The following is a 14,938-nucleotide window of genomic DNA, read 5'->3' on the forward strand; positions in this document are numbered from 1 at the left end:
GCTGCCGGGGAGCGCTGGCGCTGAGGCTCTGCTCTCTCAAGCAGACTCTCCAAGATGGAAGAAGAAATTGCAGCGCTTGTCATTGACAATGGCTCCGGCATGTGCAAAGCTGGCTTTGCGGGCGACGACGCCCCTCGTGCTGTGTTCCCCTCCATTGTTGGACGCCCAAGACACCAGGTTAGTAGCCAAGCAGTGGCAGGAGAGCGCTCTGTATGCTGCCAGGCGTTACAACGCGGGGTCTCTGGAACTTACGGCTTGTCTTGTTGCATTAAAGGGTGTCATGGTTGGCATGGGGCAAAAGGACAGCTATGTAGGTGATGAGGCCCAGAGCAAGAGAGGTATCCTGACTCTGAAGTACCCTATTGAACATGGCATTGTCACCAACTGGGATGACATGGAAAAAATCTGGCATCACACTTTCTACAATGAGCTTCGTGTGGCACCTGAGGAACACCCTGTTCTGCTGACAGAAGCTCCCCTGAATCCCAAGGCCAACAGAGAGAAGATGACACAGGTACACTTGCTGCAGTTCAACAGTGATCTACCTTCATCTGTTTTTCACAAACCATCTCTTAAGTTGACATCTTCTAAAAACAGAGTGTTCTTTCAATATTTTCAGGGTTCTGTACTCCTGGCATTTCCTTCCTGAAGTCTCAGGTTTCTTTTATTTGTCTATTTCTGCCTGCATTCTTTGCTTTTCCTTTCTCAACACATCAATTTTTGCATGCCAGCATGTTTTCTAACATTGCTTTGAGGGATTTTCATTTCTTGTAGTAAAATTGAATTTTTCTCTTTCTAGATCATGTTCGAGACCTTCAACACCCCGGCCATGTATGTTGCTATCCAGGCAGTGTTGTCCTTGTATGCCTCTGGTCGTACCACTGGTATTGTTATGGACTCTGGTGATGGTGTTACCCATACTGTGCCCATCTATGAAGGTTACGCTCTTCCCCATGCCATCCTGCGTCTGGACTTAGCCGGCCGAGACCTGACAGACTACCTCATGAAGATTCTGACAGAAAGAGGCTACAGCTTCACCACAACAGCTGAAAGGGAAATTGTCCGTGACATAAAGGAAAAGCTGTGCTACGTTGCACTGGATTTTGAACAGGAGATGGCCACTGCTGCTTCATCTTCCTCCCTGGAGAAAAGCTACGAACTTCCTGATGGTCAGGTGATCACCATTGGCAATGAGAGGTTTAGGTGTCCAGAGGCCCTCTTCCAGCCATCCTTCCTCGGTAAGTATCTGCTAAACCATACTGAGGACCAATCCCACCTTGTCTGGACCACTGATTAATGAGAATCACTGAATTGCTGGTGTTGGTTTTCCAGTGAGCCTGTGGTTACAACAACAGGCTGGTGTTGGGATGGTGCTCTTGTAGTTCAGTAACTACTTGTGTACTAAGTCTGACTCTCCTGTCTCTCTAGGTATGGAATCCTGTGGCATTCATGAGACCACTTTCAACTCTATCATGAAGTGTGATGTAGATATTCGAAAGGACCTGTATGCCAACACAGTATTGTCTGGGGGTACCACAATGTACCCTGGAATTGCTGACAGAATGCAAAAGGAAATCACTGCTCTGGCACCCAGTACAATGAAAATTAAGGTAAACAAAACTGAAAGAATAGCCACTATCCATAACTCACTGCCTGTCTAGATGGAGCCAATGTTGACAACTGACTGACTTCTCCTCTGTTTACTTTTAGATTATTGCTCCACCTGAACGTAAATACTCTGTTTGGATTGGTGGCTCCATCTTGGCTTCTCTCTCTACCTTCCAGCAGATGTGGATCAGCAAGCAGGAATATGATGAGTCTGGCCCATCCATTGTCCACCGTAAATGCTTCTAATTGGACTGCTAGCAGATGCACAGCATTTGCTGCATGAATTTTCAGTAGTATACATTTGCCTGGGCAAATTTATACACTTCATGCTAGCCTCATAAAACTGGAATTAAGCCTTCTTTCAAAAGAAACTTGCCCTTGGAAAGTCTGTATCTGAGACAAAGATCAGTGGTGGATTGAGCTGTCACTGATTTGACCCTGTATTCAAGTTAACTGTTCCCTTGGTGTACATTTTAGCATATACCCTGTACATATCTGACCTAAACCTTGGTACAGGTGCCATTGCTCTTGTGACCAAAATACTAGGTTAACTTCTCTTTGTGGAAGAGAATGGCCTGTGACACTGTAGTTCCGGTAGCAGGCTAGTATTGACCAGTGACACCTTGTTTAAACTCTGCAGGGCTTGAGACTGATTTGTACAGGGTATCAGAGGTCAGACTTCCACTACACAAAGCGCTGAGTATTCCAGATTTCGAGAGAGAGGCTGGTAGGAGTTCATCAGAACTTACTTCTGTTGCTGCCGTTCTAGCAAGGCTAGAAGACATTATGTTCAAGCCTTATGAACCAGTTTTCATTTTCTTACCCCTCCTGTATTCCAGCAGAATATCCTTGGGGCTAAAGTTACTCAACTCAAGTTGAGTAACTTTGCATTTACACCTGTAAATTTTACACCAAGTTTAATTTATGTAAGATTTTTGTATGTTGCCTTAATGTTCTCACATGACAGTAGAAAACCAAAATTTGTAAGTCATCCTGAAGTTGAGAAATTGTAATGCCCAACACATCATTGTGTAAGGAAAAATAAAGCGCTGCAGTAAATGACTACATGGGTGTCTCTCTTCAGAAGGATCTTGGAATCCTAAGTACTGGGTTTGATTTAAATAGTATGCAAGGGTTGTTAAACGTGCAGTGCCATTCTCAGGCTTCTTATACAATCTTGCCTGAATGGCTAATTTGTCAAGCTAAAACAGGCTTCCTTGGCCTACACTGGCTCTAAAGCCAAATCCCCTTTCCTACCTTAGTTGCCAGCTTTTGTGCAGACAATGACTTGATCCTCTCAAATCTTGCTTGCAGGAGCCTACTAGAGCTCTAAAATGGAATTTCCTTGAGACATTTCCTAATGTCTCAAGCCTACCTTGGTCTAGATCAGGGTCCCCAACCTGCAGGCACCAGGGCATCATATGCAGCCACATACTGGCTGGTGGACAAGCATCCACCTAAAAGCAGTGTCAGCAAGTGGCATCACTGCAAAAATGCTGCTGAAAAGCAATGTCATAAAGATGTGTTGCCACTGATTTTCAGCAGGAACATCTCTTGATGCTGCTTCTCTGTGGCATTTCAGCAGCTGCTTGTCTGCTGGCCATGGGCCTCAGTGGCTCATAATCCAGTGCCTACCACCTGGAAAAGTTTAGGGACCACTGGTCTAGATGGACAGGCTTCAGAATAATTTCATATTCTTACTCTCTCTTCCTTAGTGCAGGTAGGAGAAACATCCCCTAGTTTGTTGCCTAATGACACCGACAGCGTAACTGATATGATCAGGCCCTACTGGCTTATGCAAGGGGGAAAAGGATCCTGAATGTCTGTTACGCTTTCTGACTTTTCTGTTAAACCACCTAGAAGTTTGCATAAAGAGCAAAGCAGGGTGAATAGGCCTCTAGGATACACAAGACCTTCAGCTGTGTAACATCACTTGGTGGTTCTTGAAGATAGAAGTGGACTACTCAGAGGGACCAACAAGCCTACCTGAGCTCACTAACTCCTTCCTGCAGGTGGCCCCCACCTCCCCTGAGCTAATGGAGGGGCAAGAAACAGCCCTTCCTCCCTGCTAACTTATTCCTAAACTTCCATGGGAAAGGGGGCAATGAGTTCACACCATTATTCATGGGGATCCTGCTGTGAAAGGGGCACCATAACAGAACCACAGTCCTTGGAGCTTGGCTGGGGGGCTAATGCACCTCCCTAGCAGTGCTGACTCAACTCTTCCCTTTTAATCATTCAAGCTGTTGCCACATTGGTGCCCAGAGCGATCAGTAGATGCCTGATTATTCCTTTTCCCCCATCAGAAGCTCATCAGCTGCTGGTCTTGGGGAGCATCATTCAACTTTCACTTTGTCTTAAATGTGCAGTTTGGTGTCTGATTCAAGTAGTATAAACATGTTAATGTGCTTCCCTACCTGCAATTTCCTTTTCCTTTCCTGAACCTTCCTTTTACTGTGTGTGTAATGGTTGCAAGAGTTAGAGTCCTTGATGCCCCATGCACAGGTCTTGACCCTAGTAATGCTTCTGGCCTGTGTTCAGGTGGGATCCTGCAAACAACCCATTTTAGTTTGTATGTAGCTCAAAACTTCAATTGCTCTTTGGCAGGATCATTGGAAGTTGATGATTCAAAGAGTTTGTGCCTAGTTTTGCCCAGCGTAAATAAGGATGAAAGTTCCAAGGGATGGAACCCTATAGGGTTTGAAATATGCAGCTCACTTTTAGGGCTTAGCATTAGTGAGTATCCTGTCTGCAGGCAGAGATGAGTTTTCAGCCACATGGAAAACTGAATGGTTTCCATAACATGGAGCATTCAACAGAGGGCTGTAAATTTCAATGTGCTCCACAAACTAACTCATACAAAATCCCTGCATGGTAAGTATTGTTCTCCTCTTAAATGGGGGAGAAGATGAGATGCTAATTAAGTGAAATACTGAAGGTCATGCAGTGAGTCAGTGGCAGAGCTGCAATTAGGTTCTTGCATTTGCTTCTCTAATTACTGCTGTACCACTTCAAAACCTTGCGGTTAAATGTTAAACAGTGGTGCTGCTGTGTTAAAACACCATGGCAACTGGGCTTACAGTCTTAACATAATTTCCCTCGTCACACACAAGCTGCTGCGGCAAATCTACGTTGCAGATGGGTTTTGTACAATAGCGCTCAGATGAGCTGACTCGTCAGCCACTTAGTCTCTCTTTGCAAATAGAAATAATGTGGTGACCAGCCACCCCTGGGGCATGTATGATGTGGGGTAACGAGTATGGTTACCCCACATCATATAGGGCAGGGCAATAAGCACAGGGGGAGGTTGTGGGGATACAGGACTGGCCTATTACCTTATAGGCCGTGGAGTCCTGGGCTAAGGAGAAAAGCAGAACTAAACGTTGGTCACCTGGCACTTGTCCCTCACTGCTGGCCAGAACCTGGGCGTTTCTTGGGAGGTTCAGGGACTCTTACTTTCCTTGCATTTTTTATTCTCCATTTCCAAGGCCTCCTGCCTAGGTCATTTCTGCATTTGCCTTTCCCACCATTACAGAGATTCTTATGTTCCCTTAGCAACAGTGAGAGGGGTTAATGCTTTGTGAAGCCCCAGCTGTAGTGAGTGCCTCGGAGTTCATCGCTGCCGTGAGGCAAGGGGCTCCCCGCTGACCTGCAGAGGGAAAGCCCAGTCTTGGGCCTGAGGACCCCACCTGAGTCTGTTGGTCTTGACTCCTGATGGCAGCTGGGTACAAATACCAATTTTAATTAAAAACTTCACTTCCAGGCCCATCTCCCTGAAGGGGGTGGGTGGGGGCAAGGGGGTGCTGAGAGCTTCCAACCAACCAAGCTTTCAGATCTCTGAGCTGAACAAAACGCAATGGGAGGGACAGCTTCTTTTCAACGGAAAGTATTTCCATGCAAAATCCTACCTCAAGCATGTCTTCATCAATCGCTGTTCTAGAAATGGCCAGATGGGATCAGACGTGGGGTCCCTGTAGCCCAGTGTTTTGTCTCTTGACAGTGGTTGGCACCAGATGCTTCCGAGGAAGAAATCCTGCATGAGGCAACCTGCCCCCAGGGAACGTTTCTTCCTGACTCCCACTAGCTAGAGATCAGCTGGGCCCTGGAGAATGAGGGTTTCTATACCTGCCAGAGCTCTTCGGCCGGTCTACACTAAAAAGTTATGTCAGTTGGGTGTGAAAAATCCACACCCCTGTGGGACGTAGTTAAGCTGATTAATCCCCAGTGCAGACCTTGCTAGGTCCACGGAAGAATTCTGTTAGCCTAGCTACCACCTCTCGGGGAGGTGGAGTACCTATGCCCATGGGAGAACCCCTCCTGTCGACGAAGGGAGTGTCTACACGGAAGCAGTCCTGCGCTTTACACACCTGGTCGCTGTTCTAACTTATGGCAGTGAGTTCTCGCATATGTGTGAAGAGAAACCAGTTGTTTCTGGTGGGTAAAAGTAACTAAGAAGATGTTTTCCAACAGGCACTGTGCTGTATGCTGAGTCCCACTGAAGGGTTGGGGCAAGAGCCTTGTCTGGTGCATTAGGCATTTACACTGGCACAGCAGACTAGATTTTCACTGTGGGGATGGATTTGTAAAACACCAGCTGGCAATTTTTGCCAAGCTGTTTGGTGCCATAATAGAGTCATAACCTGTCTCATGTTGGCTTTGTGCTGTGTGATTTGCCAGGGAGTTGGGGGTGGAGGGAGAGTCAAGGTGTTTTGTTCATCTATAAATATCCTTTAAAATGAACAAGAGGGATGGTTAAGGCTCAACCAGAGTGGAAGGCTGGGTTTGGATTCTGCAGGGCAGGAAGATTTCCTCTGCTGTGGAAGAACAATTCAGGCTTCAGAGATGCCGTTCGGGATGTCTAACAGATGTCAAGCTAAATAAGTGGAATCTGTCTGTTGGAGAAATTTTCGTTGGCAGCCGCTTGCTTCTATATATTCACAAAGGCCTTAGCTCTAAATCCCCTTTCAAGTGTTCACATATTACAGGATATGATGTAGTGATCTTAACCTCCTAGGTAGAATGTTTGCACATTAATCACTCCAGGAAAAAAACGAACGAAAGAAAGTCTGCAGGGGAATCTGCAGTGGGAGCGGAAGGATGTGGCTGCTTAGTCACGGCAGCCGGTACTCTGCATCCCAGAGCAGTGAGCTGTGAGCTCATCCTGCACCTTCGAATTAGAGCTGCAGGCGTTCCGGCCAAGGGTGGCTTTCTCACGTCGGTCTCTGGCTGGACATATATGGCAATGCCACAGGGGTGAGGCACTCGGGGCCTCCCAAGGCACCTTGTGTTTGCGTGGCAAGGGGGCGGGGAGGGAAGGGATACACTGAGCCAGCCCTTGGAACTACAGGGATTGCAGATTCTCAGCTCCTGTGGGACAGCTGCTCCATTGGTTGACTTGCATGGCTTCATAGAGCTACACCGATTTACACCAGCTGAGGATCTGGCCCTATGCTGGCATTTCTTAGTGATCCCAATCCTGAATTAATGCAAGTGTGTGACAGCCTTCTGGCTCCTGCAGATAAAGGGGTGTTAGGCTGTTTGCTTCTCTCTGCATTAGGTGGGCTTCCCCTGTCTAAGGGCCAGGCCCAGGCACTGGGGGTTTCTCAAATCGGGGGTCAGGACCCATCAGGGGGTCACAAGGTGCTAGCCATCTCAGCAAAGTGACTTGGCTGGGGTCACCAAGTGAGTCTGTGGCGAAGCTGGGGGTTGAGCTTGGCTCTCCTGAGATGCAGCACAGGCCATAAGCACTAGGCTGCGCTTCCTCTTGCAATTGGTGCTCAGCCCCTCCCGCCCCAGAGTCACTGGGAGTGCTGCTTGAGCAAAGACTGGGCCAAAATAGCATCAGCACCTTGGATTTGATCCTCCTAAGTCCTTGATGCTGCTGCCCGCGAACTGCACGGCTTTCCCTCTTGCGGGCAGTCCCAGGGGCTCTGGGCCAAGCATTGCCATTGTCAATGGCAGTGGACACCTGCTGTGCCATGGCCGTTCTCTGTCTCCCTCCGAGCCCCGTGCTAGGGGACATTCAGGGGCCAACGGTGATGCTGCAGAGCTGTGGAATTCTCTTCCTCTATTAATATTAACCGTTTGCCTGACTGGAAGATGTAAAGAAAAGAAAAAAGAAAAGAAAAGAAAGGGAAAAAATCAATAACCCCCCTCTGCCGAAGAGTCCCCTGGGCTTTCTCAGTGGGACTTTGAGAGCCTGCGCTGTCATTTCACCAGATGGGGCTTGGCTCAGAGCTGGGCTCATTCTGGTAGCGAATCCCTGGAGCAGAGTTGGCTTCATGAAAGTTCTCCTAGCACCTTTTCCTCACTGCGGCCTGCCAGCAGCGTGCGCTGGACAAGCCGGGGCGCGAGTGCAGGTGGGCGGACGAGCAGGGTTGGGGCGACGGCTGCCTGGCCAAGCTGTGTGCGATAAGCCAATTAGAGTGGCTGCAGAGAGCCCAACATTGTGCTTTCTTGATTCCAGGCTCTTCTGTTCCCAACTCTCCAGGCCTGCCAGGGTCCCCACGGCGCTGCCATTCCCTGCCTGGCCTCTCTTTTGTCTTGGGATAAAGGCCCATCCTCTTGGAGGATTCAGCAGCCAGCTGTCCCATGTGGAGCCCCAGAGGGATCTGTCCAATAAATTCTGCTCTCCCTTTTTATAGGGAAATATCAGTTCTCTTCTGCTAATGAGGTGGCTTCAGCCTAGCAAATGCCCATGGTGCCAGGTCCTTGTGGGTGGGGGAGGTGGGCAGGGGGTGCTATGCCAAGAGGCCAGTTGGCCACCGATGGACATTAGGGGCCAATGTCTGGTTAACGTGCTCAGAATTTGGAGCCTTGGTAAAGGGAGCTGGTCTATGGGAGCCAGGTGGCGTCTCATTGCACCAGCTGGGCATGTGGTGGGCTCCAGCCGAGATGCAGGCTCCAGTCACAGGGATGGCTCAGATGTGCCAGGAGAGGTGTGCGATGCCCCCAGTGTATAAGAATCAGCTCCCCTGACACCTGCTTCCTCCACTGCCCTTGGGAGCGATTCTCCTGTCACAGCCTGGCCTCCTACCCTTCCCCGGCCCTGCCCTGCTCTGGGTAAGAGGCACAGAGCCCTGTGTACCAAAGGCCAGTCGCCTGCAGCTTCCTGCCCCCATCCTGTTCTCCGTTCCCACGGCCAGGGGGCTGGGGCCTGCTGTGCGGGTTTGCAGCTCGGCAGCCTGGTGAACAGGCCGGCCTTGGCCTCTGTCTGTAGGGATCCCAGTGTGTCCACCAGGGAGAGCAGTTGCGGCTTTTGGGGGATGCACCCACACACGGCTCCAGGGAGCAGTTTTAGTCTCTTTGGTTTTTTTTCTCTTTTCAAAGCTTTTGAAGGGGTAACTTAGAACCTGCAGTCCTGACCCGCAGGCCCCCTAGATCCCAGCCGGGGTTCACCCCACTCTGCCGCTGCCCCTCAATCCCGACCCGCAGTCCCCCTAGATCCCAGCCGGGGCTCACCGCACTCTGCCGCTGCCTCTCAATCCCGACCCGCAGCCTCCCTAGATCCCAGCCAGGGCTCACCCCACTCTGCTGCTGCCCCTCAGTCCTGACCTGCAGCCCCCCTAGATCCCAGCCGGGGCTCACCCCACTCTGCCGCTGCCTCTCAAGTCCGACCCGCAGCCCCCCCAGCCTTTTGGGTGAAAGTTTAAACTTTTTTAAAAAATTGATTTAAATGGAAATTAACAAAATCATCCATGAAACCATTTCCATTCTGGTGGGGGGGGGAGGGGTAGTTTATTTTAAGCCCCAATTCTAGTACAATCAACTGGAAATTGGGGTCTAACACTGGAGAAAAATAGCTCCCTGTTTTGTTGAAGTAACTCGGAGCAGAACATAGCCCTAGTGAGGAAGCCCCTAGTGTTTTTTAACAAACTATGGGGAGCTTTCCTGCCCTCTTTCCCCAGAGCTCCTCCAGTCAAGTGTATGTCAATGGGAGTAAAGGAGCTGTTAGATTTCTCCCCAAACGTCCCTGATCTGTCCATCTCTCTGCCGAATCCCATACCCATCTGCCCGCCTGTCTGTGGAGGCTGCTGAGACAGAAACAGGCCTGTTCCTGGCTGATGTGTCTAGCCTCACTTCTACAGCTGTGTGGGTCAGTTTTCCCCAGGCGGGTGTAACTTAGTGGCTGGGTTTGCTCCTGTACATATCCTTGGAGGCTGGGCCAATAAAAGCTATTACCTCCTCACACACACACAGGTCTCGCTAATATCCTGGGGCCAACACAGCTCCACCAGGCCTGCAAACAGCTTGGCGGGTTTGTGTGGTTGGCTCCCTGCGCTGTTTACAGCCAAATGTAGGACATGGACCGGAGGCAGGTGGCGGCGGGGCAGCGTTTACTGCCAGAGAGGGCCCGGGAGTGTTTTCATTCCCATCCCCTTCCCATGCCACTAGCAATTTGAACCCAACGCTGATGAGTTTCCGCTCCAAATCCAGTCTGTCATGCCCAGGGTGCGCACAAGAGGGCAGTGCAGCACTGCTCCAGCTGGCCAGGCTTTTTGGGGGTGCCATGCGGGAGATGGAGCTCTCGGTTCTGCTGGGATTTTAGCCAGTGGAGCGAGGGGGTGGGGTGGGGGGTGCACAGACATGTGCTAGAGTTTCAACTTCTTCCAGCTGACAGGCCTGGCCGGGCCGGTCGTTATTGTTACGGTAGTGCCTGCGGGCCCCAGCAGGCCGGGTGCTGCCCAGAGTGGGAGATGGGCCCTGGCTGGAAGAGCTCGCTGCCAGCTGCTGCGCTCATGCAGTTGGCAAAGACAGTGGCTGCCTCCCTGCTGAGCCATGCGGAGCCTGGTGCCCGGCAGTCGCTGGCCCAAGCCAGGGTCTCTGCTCTGCCAGCATAGCAGAAACGGCCCTTTCCTGGCCCTGATTGACATCCTGGCTGGCAGCCTCAGCGGGGGTGGGGAGTGAAAATCCCCTCTCTGCCCTAGGGCTGGTCCCTCCAGGGCAGGCTGGCGTGGGGGTTGGGGGCAGGAGGCCTTGAACATAACTAAGCAGCGACAGTCAGCCAGCATCTCTGGCTCCTAGCGCTGGGCCAGCATTAACCCATTGGGCCCCACATCCCTCTGTGTTTTAGATCAGTATCCTTGAGGGAAACTGAGTCACACTGCAATTTAGGCCCACATGTCCAGTGAGTTTTGGTGCTCAGGCTGTGGGCTGGTTTTCAGGGGGTTGCTGAGCCAAACAGCGCTGAATACCACCCGCCTCCCTCAGTAATCAGCCCCGCACTCCAGTCGGGGTTTTGGGGATTCATTGGGGTGCTAGGACATTGCCTGGAGTCTTTTCATGGAAGAAGGAAAAATCTGTAGCTCAGATATGTTTCTGTGGGGTGACCCCAAGCCCAAAATGGGACTCAGCCGGTGACCAGAACTCCCTGCTCCCCTGCAGAGTGGGTGCCTGGGGTGTCACAGCATGTCCTCAGGGCTGTCCCAGGGCTCCACTGGGGCACCACACCCTGGAAATTGCAGCAGGCACAGTGCACAGCAGTGCTCTCTGCTCATTGCTGTGACATGGGGGGTGGGAGTTACATGGGTAAGGGCAGGGAGTGGGGAGAAGACATGACCTCTCCCCCACCTCCTGCAATCCCCCCTTGGCTGTGAGCCTGTGTGAGCCCGGCTGCATCACCATCCATGCAGGGTTTGGACTCTCAGCCCGTGGGGGTGTGGGGATCCTAGCAAGGAGGCAAGGCTGCCTGGTGGGGGGACCCAGCGGGGCAATGTGCCCCAGGCCCCACAGGGGCCGTGCGAGCCCTGGCCCAGCGGCAGTCCGGGTCTTCGGCGGCATTTCGGTGGGGGGGGGCCCTTCAATGCTGTCGAAGATGCGCAGCAACTGAACAGCCCCCGCTGCCGAAGTGCCGCCGAAGCCCCAGACCACCATCGGGTGAGTAGAAGCGCTGCAGCTCCCCTGCTCTGCCCAGACCCCCTGAATCCTCTGGGCGGCCCAGCAAGGAGGTTCAGGGAAGTGGGGGAGTCGGCCAGACCCTCGCTGTTCCTAGGACAGACGTCGTCACTTCCTGCTCCCTCCCTGTCCCCCAGAGACCCCTTTCCCTCGAGTTCTCCTGGTCCAGAGACAGCGCTCGGCGCAGTGTCAGGCCAGCACCAGCTTTGCCATGGGCCATTGGCCTAGAGAGTCCTTGCTGCCTTAGGCCTACGGGGGGCGCTGGAGTCCCCACACCTCCGGGCTCTGAGAATAGCTCTCCCCAGGGAGTGCCAGCTCCCCAGCACTCTGCAGCCCTTCCGTCCAGCCGCTGCCACCCGCCAGCGCCAGCACCAGCCCCGGCTCCCTTCACACTCTGCCCGGTGGCCAGGCTCAGCCCCAGCTGCCTCGGCCCTAGCGGGTGACTGGATACGTCTGTGCACTCGCCTGCGCATCCAGGCCGGCCGCAGCCGCAGCCTGGCCCCGGGGCCGTGGGCCAGGCCTATTTCACTCTGTACAGCTCTAGCCAGGTAGAATTTATAGCTGCTTCTTGGCAAAGGCCTGAGCTGCACCAACCCCAGTGTGGTTTGCATTATTAATATCGCCCAGTGTCTGATACCGCAGCATGAGCGTTGTTGATAATGGGCTGGGCACTCGCTATCCCGCAGGCAGGCCAGGCTACTGCAGCTAGGCAGGCAAGCCAAGCGCTGGCACAGACACTCACAAGGAAATAGCCAGTGTCCAGGAGCAAATTTCATTTGCCAAAGAAATCACCTGTGTCAACAATACAGAGCCCCAGTCCGGTTGAGCTCACCTCCCCCACTCCAGTTGAGCTCCCCACAACCCCCAGCCTGTTCTCCCAAGAAAGAAGCAGCAAAATGCATTTGCATTATGAACAGCAACCCTACATGATAAAAAAAACAGCCGCCCATGACTGGCTTGAAAATCATTGTATTTATATTTGTAATGAAGTTTGTGTCCTGGTTTGTTTCCTTCTGCTTCCAGAGCCTGTTGGTCACACCCAAATCACGATTACAGGTTTTTCTCCAGTCACAAGGGCTAGAAACTTTTTGATTTTTTTCAGTGAAAGCCAAGGCTCTCCGTGACTCACGGGACTCCAGGAGCTGGGGCTTTATGAAGACCATCATCAAACTACAAGTGCTGGCTGCACTGCGTTTGTGTCCAAATTGCTCCTGCCTTGTGCTCATCTCAAACAGGTTTCAAACCAGAGGGAGTGGGCCTCACATTGGCGCAACATGCTCCCCCTGCTTGACTTGGATCAGCACTTACGCCAGTGCAAAGCAAGGGTCTGATTTCCCTCTGTTGGGCATGCGTGTAAATGTGAGTCTGTGGCAGAGAGGCCCCACCAAATCTTACTGCGGCAGAAGGGGCCAGATACCTCAGTGATGGGCACAGGACGGCTGGCTGGAGAGACAGGCATTTCAATGCAGGAGGCCTCTTTGCAAGTTTTGCACCATTTATTCATGAAACCGGAATCAGCAGAAGTTATGGTGAGCTCAGCAAACTGCCCAAGGGGCTGCCAGCTGTGAAGGGGGGAACAGAGCCCCCCAGCTCATCCCAGCTGGCGCTGTGGTGGGGATCATCCTGCCCTCCCCCCCCCCCGTTTCAGAGCTGGTGTTTCTCTGCACTGCCACCATCCTGCATCAGTTATGGGGAGATGCTGATGCTGGTGTGTCTGGGGGTGATAGCTGTGCCCTTGGGGCTCCGTGCTCCCCATCAGGGTCCACAGACTCAGGGAGGCTGGGGGCTGGTCACAGGCTGGCCATGGAGAGATATTTGCCCAGATCTGAGGGGACCTGTTTGCTCGCTGACTGCTGCTGAGCAGGGGTCAGTATCTCGAGCTCGCCTGCAAGGATCTGAGTGCCAAGGCCCAGCACTCCCCTGGTGCGAGTGGGCACAGGGCAGCCACCTGCCCATCTGCCACCTCTCCCTTTGCTCCTCAGGAGCCGCTTGAGGATCCCAGGACAAACCACAGAAGCTGTGATCCAGGCAGAGTCCGAGAGGTGTTGGCTCCAGGCCCTGGTGGTTCTGCAGCAACCAGTACCATTGCTGGCACTATGAGGGCGGGGTGCCCTCCACACAGGCCAGGGCACGAGGGATACCTCCACTCTTGCAGGGTAGATGCCAAGCTCAGGGCTTGGTGACGAGGTGAGCAGCAGCTGATCTTTGCCTGCACTCTCGCCCCCTCCAGCTCCCCGGGGGAGCCTGGCCTGCAGGGCTCAGGCCCTGGGCCTGACACTGGCTTGGGGAGAGACCCCTGGCTCGTGCCCTTCTGGCCTGCTGCATGGAGAGCAGGGGACAGTGCATGCCAATGGCAGTCTCCACGAGGGGACTGGGCCCCTGCTACTCTGTCACCGTGGCAACAGCTTGCCCCCACCCCACCCAGAACAAGGGCTCTCTCTTGCACCCTGAGAGAGACAGGCTGTGGGGAGACAAGCTCCGGGGAGCAGGACAGGCTGGGAGAGCCCCCTAAATCCAGCAGGGGCAGCCTCAGGAGAGGGGTTGTGGCTGTGTGGCATTGGGAACCAGACTAGGTGGTGTCCCCCCAAGTTCTTCGAGATTCTCTCTTGCTCTCGGCAGATGGCGGCACTTGTAGCTATCTCGGGAGTTAGGCGGGTGGGTCAGCAGGGTGCATGGAACTAGCTGAGTGGGACTGGGTGATCCACAGGGACAGCTTTCCCTGCAACACCACTCCCTATATAAGGAGCAGGGGACAGGTGGAGCTATGTCAGTCCTTTAGCTCCCAGGGTAGGGAGCAGCTGTGTTGATCCTGGGGCAGGTAAGGGGCTGATTTTGGGGAGGTGGCTTGGTGTCTGGAACCTGGCATCTGGCTCCTAACAGGTGTGTCCATGCACTCTGTAGGGAGCCTGGCTGGATGGAAAGGATCAGGGACCCAGGACCATCGCCAGCTCCAGGTAGGTGCATCTGATTGGGGAACAGGGCTGAGGATGTGGTGGTCCCTAGAGGGAGGGACAGTGTCCTTTTCTGTGATGCCCCCTGCTGGCTGCACCCCCTGTCTGAGAGCTGGGCTGCTGGCAAGGGGTGTTTACCACGTCACAGTGCACGTGGTAATGGCCTTTCCGGATGGGGTGCTGTGTTATGCAGCCCATCCGGAAGGGCCACACAGAAAAGGACAGCCCTGGCGCCGTACAGGAGGTACGCGTTGGGGTGGGGGAGAGGGGAGACACTGGGAGGGATGCCGGATGCTGGGTCTGTCAAGCCCCTGTTCCTGCCCTGGCCTGCTCTGCACGCCGTGCCTCGCGCCCAGCTGGCTGGGCAGTAGCAATCTGCCACAGCTTTTGCTTGTCTCTCAATTGGCATTTGTCACGGCTTCGCTGTAGCTAACTTGGCTGTGGCTGATTGTTCACTTGTTAACTTGTTTAGTCGGAGACTTTTT

At 53.0% G+C, this 14,938-nt stretch overlaps 1 protein-coding gene across 1 annotated transcript; it reads left to right on the forward strand.

The window, feature by feature from the left end:
* The first annotated feature begins 32 nt into the window (after positions 1-32).
* On the forward strand, positions 33-2,670 carry ACTG1 (actin gamma 1). Its single transcript, XM_032797134.2, has 5 exons — positions 33-177; positions 275-514; positions 800-1,238; positions 1,429-1,610; positions 1,711-2,670. Exons 1-5 carry the CDS (start codon positions 55-57, stop codon positions 1,852-1,854), a joined length of 1,128 nt encoding a protein of 375 aa, XP_032653025.1. The 5' UTR covers positions 33-54; the 3' UTR covers positions 1,855-2,670.
* The last annotated feature ends 12,268 nt before the right edge of the window (positions 2,671-14,938 follow it).

Source organism: Chelonoidis abingdonii, chromosome 13 (assembly GCF_003597395.2).
Source record: "Chelonoidis abingdonii isolate Lonesome George chromosome 13, CheloAbing_2.0, whole genome shotgun sequence".
Lineage (NCBI taxonomy): Eukaryota > Metazoa > Chordata > Testudines > Testudinidae > Chelonoidis > Chelonoidis abingdonii.